At 50.0% G+C, this 2,326-nt stretch overlaps 1 protein-coding gene across 1 annotated transcript, besides 6 other annotated features; it reads left to right on the top strand.

The window, feature by feature from the left end:
* Positions 1–119: 119 nt before the first annotated feature.
* Positions 120–155: a microsatellite.
* Positions 156–409: 254 nt separating this feature from the next.
* Positions 410–452: a sequence feature (A-rich).
* Positions 411–451: a sequence feature (GA-rich).
* Positions 453–674: 222 nt separating the features above from the next.
* Positions 675–1,175, top strand: TraAM80_08489 (uncharacterized protein; the record flags this gene model as incomplete). Its single annotated transcript, XM_029385239.1, has 1 exon — positions 675–1,175. One exon carries the CDS (start codon positions 675–677, stop codon positions 1,173–1,175), a length of 501 nt encoding a protein of 166 aa, XP_029234913.1.
* Positions 1,176–1,739: 564 nt separating this feature from the next.
* Positions 1,740–1,776: a microsatellite.
* Positions 1,777–1,938: 162 nt separating this feature from the next.
* Positions 1,939–1,964: a microsatellite.
* A 233-nt stretch (positions 1,965–2,197) lies between these two features.
* Positions 2,198–2,245: a microsatellite.
* Positions 2,246–2,326: the final 81 nt, after the last annotated feature.

Here is a 2,326-nt window from a genome sequence, read left to right as displayed (position 1 = left end):
GGAGGGAAGATAAAAACATGTGATCTGTCCAGATGTGCCTCTACTTCTTTCTTTTTATTTATTTATTTTTCCCCGCGTGGGTGTCTGCCTGAGCGTGGAGTAGTTGGGTGGGTGGGGGGAGGAAAGGAAAGGAAAGGAAAGAAAATGAAAGGAAAAAATAAACTTTGTTCAGTAGCAGCGGCGCAGGCACGCAAAGGGAAAAGTTTTGGTGGATTATGAATGACTCGGTGGGATAATTCCACACGCATATACATAAAGTTTCAGACAAATAACTGGAGATATGTATGTATACTTACGCGTGCGTGCGTGTAGACCCCATTGTGTGTGCCTACACGTGCATGAGAAGGGGGCGTGTAATGCACGGCGTTCACTGGCCTGTATTGTAAAGACGTATGCCCGGATGGATGTACTTTCTCTTTGTCTCTCTCTTTTTTTTTTCTTTTTTCTTTTTCCTCGCTGTTGGTGTTGCTGGCAATGTCTTTCCGCTCAAAGCCGCAGTCAAAGTGCAAACGAACATACACACACACAAACAGACAAAAGATCCAACAGGTAAACTCACAGAGGTTCACAGGCAAAAATCAAAAGAAAAAAATAAAAGTGGAAACAACACGGTGCCAACTGGGACCCTCGTAAGCATACACGCCTAGTAAACCACAGTGTTGCATTTAAATCCCATGCGAAACTCGCCTGTGGGGCAGGACGAGGGAGAGAACCTGAATACTCGGACCGTTTACGGCCTGCCGGTACCAACACGGGAACGCACCATTGATGAACATGGGTATGAGCTGACAAAGCACTCACTGCGGTTTCGAGGGAAAGACTGGGACGTTGTGCTCAACAATAAGCGTGAGAAACTCCGAACTTCGTTCGTCAGCGACGCAGCCGCCGCGACAGGGGAGCCGGAATACAACATCTTAAACGTCCGCTACCAGGTGGATGAGATTTGCCGACTCGTCGTGCGGTTCAGCGTGCGTCACAAGGCGCAAACCTCGGGCTCTGCACTGCAGGACCGCCTTGCGACATACCCATACGAGGCTGTGCGGGCGTTGTACGAACCTCGTGTGAAGAAGCCGCGGAAGTACAGAATTCACACGAACTCTTCCGTTGCAACTTCCTTTGCTCGCCAGCGGCGGCCGACAACTGGCAATCAGTTGCTACGGACACGCCGCTGCTGACGTTGGGCCCAACGGACTGGAGTTTCACGACAGGAAAGAGCAGGAGGATGTGGCCGATTGGGACCACGACAAGTAGCCTGAGCTGAAAATAACCATCATTCTCACCCAGGTAACCAGAGCTTCTCTCGCGGTGAAGCCGAGCAGCAAGCACGCGATCAAACAAGAAACGATGAGAGGCAAGTTGACACGGAAACTGACATAATGCAGAGCAAGACACTTTTTTTTTTTGTGGAATTTCTAAACGGGGGGAAGGAAGGAGGGGGGTGGGGGAGGTCGACACTTTCCTCTGCAGCCTTCGTTTTTTTCTTTCCTTGATACCGGTGATGCCCATTTTTAATTTGTAATGATGTGATATATCCCGCTACGCATTGTTGCTGTGCACCGCATTGCCGCCGAAGAATACGTGCCGGAACGTGGTGGCTTGAAGAAAAGACATAGGTGGAGAGCAACGACAGGACCTGCGACGGCGATACACGTGCGTAGTGTGTCCAGCTTATCTGTCAGGGTGCCAGACACCAAATGGAATCGAGGCGCACATGACGCGAGACAATGCAGAGGCCACACGGGGAGGGGGGAGGGGGATGGGGATGGGGGAGGGGGGTTAGCGCCGACATTGACGGCGGGTGCACTGAGTGGGCACATGCGTCTGCTGCCTGCTTCCACGTTTATGTCAGTACTTGGTGCGGGTTTTGTTCAAGGCCCCGGCTCCTCCAGGGAGGACAGATGAGCAAAGCACACAGGCACGCCTCCCCACCAACCCCCCAAAAAAAAAAAAAACAAAGCAAAAAAGAGGTCTTTTCTCTCACGTGAACTGCAACTGTATATTTGCGCGGGAGATGAAGGAATACGTGGCAAAACGAGGATGGAAGAAGTATAACACCCCTCTCACTCTGTTTGTGTACAACACACATCTATCTAGGTATGTGGGCCTCAGCGTCCACGAAAACAACGACAACAACAAAGCATCCTCTACATCTCGTATGCAACACTTCATGGCTTTCGTTGTTGATGGGGCGCTGACGTTATTATAATTATTATTTTTTCTTGTTGTTGTAATTTTTTTTTTTATTTTGACCCTTACAACCAGCCCCACGACGCCGTTCTGTACGTTTGCTCCCCGCAACAATCACCCACACACACACAACTTTTCT

The sequence above is a fragment of the Trypanosoma rangeli genome (genome assembly GCF_003719475.1).
Source record: "Trypanosoma rangeli strain AM80 chromosome Unknown Tra_15.4_contig_00422, whole genome shotgun sequence".
NCBI lineage: Eukaryota > Euglenozoa > Kinetoplastea > Trypanosomatida > Trypanosomatidae > Trypanosoma > Trypanosoma rangeli.
The sequence above is the reverse complement of the archived record's forward strand: the minus strand, read 5'-3'. Positions and strand labels throughout refer to the sequence as shown.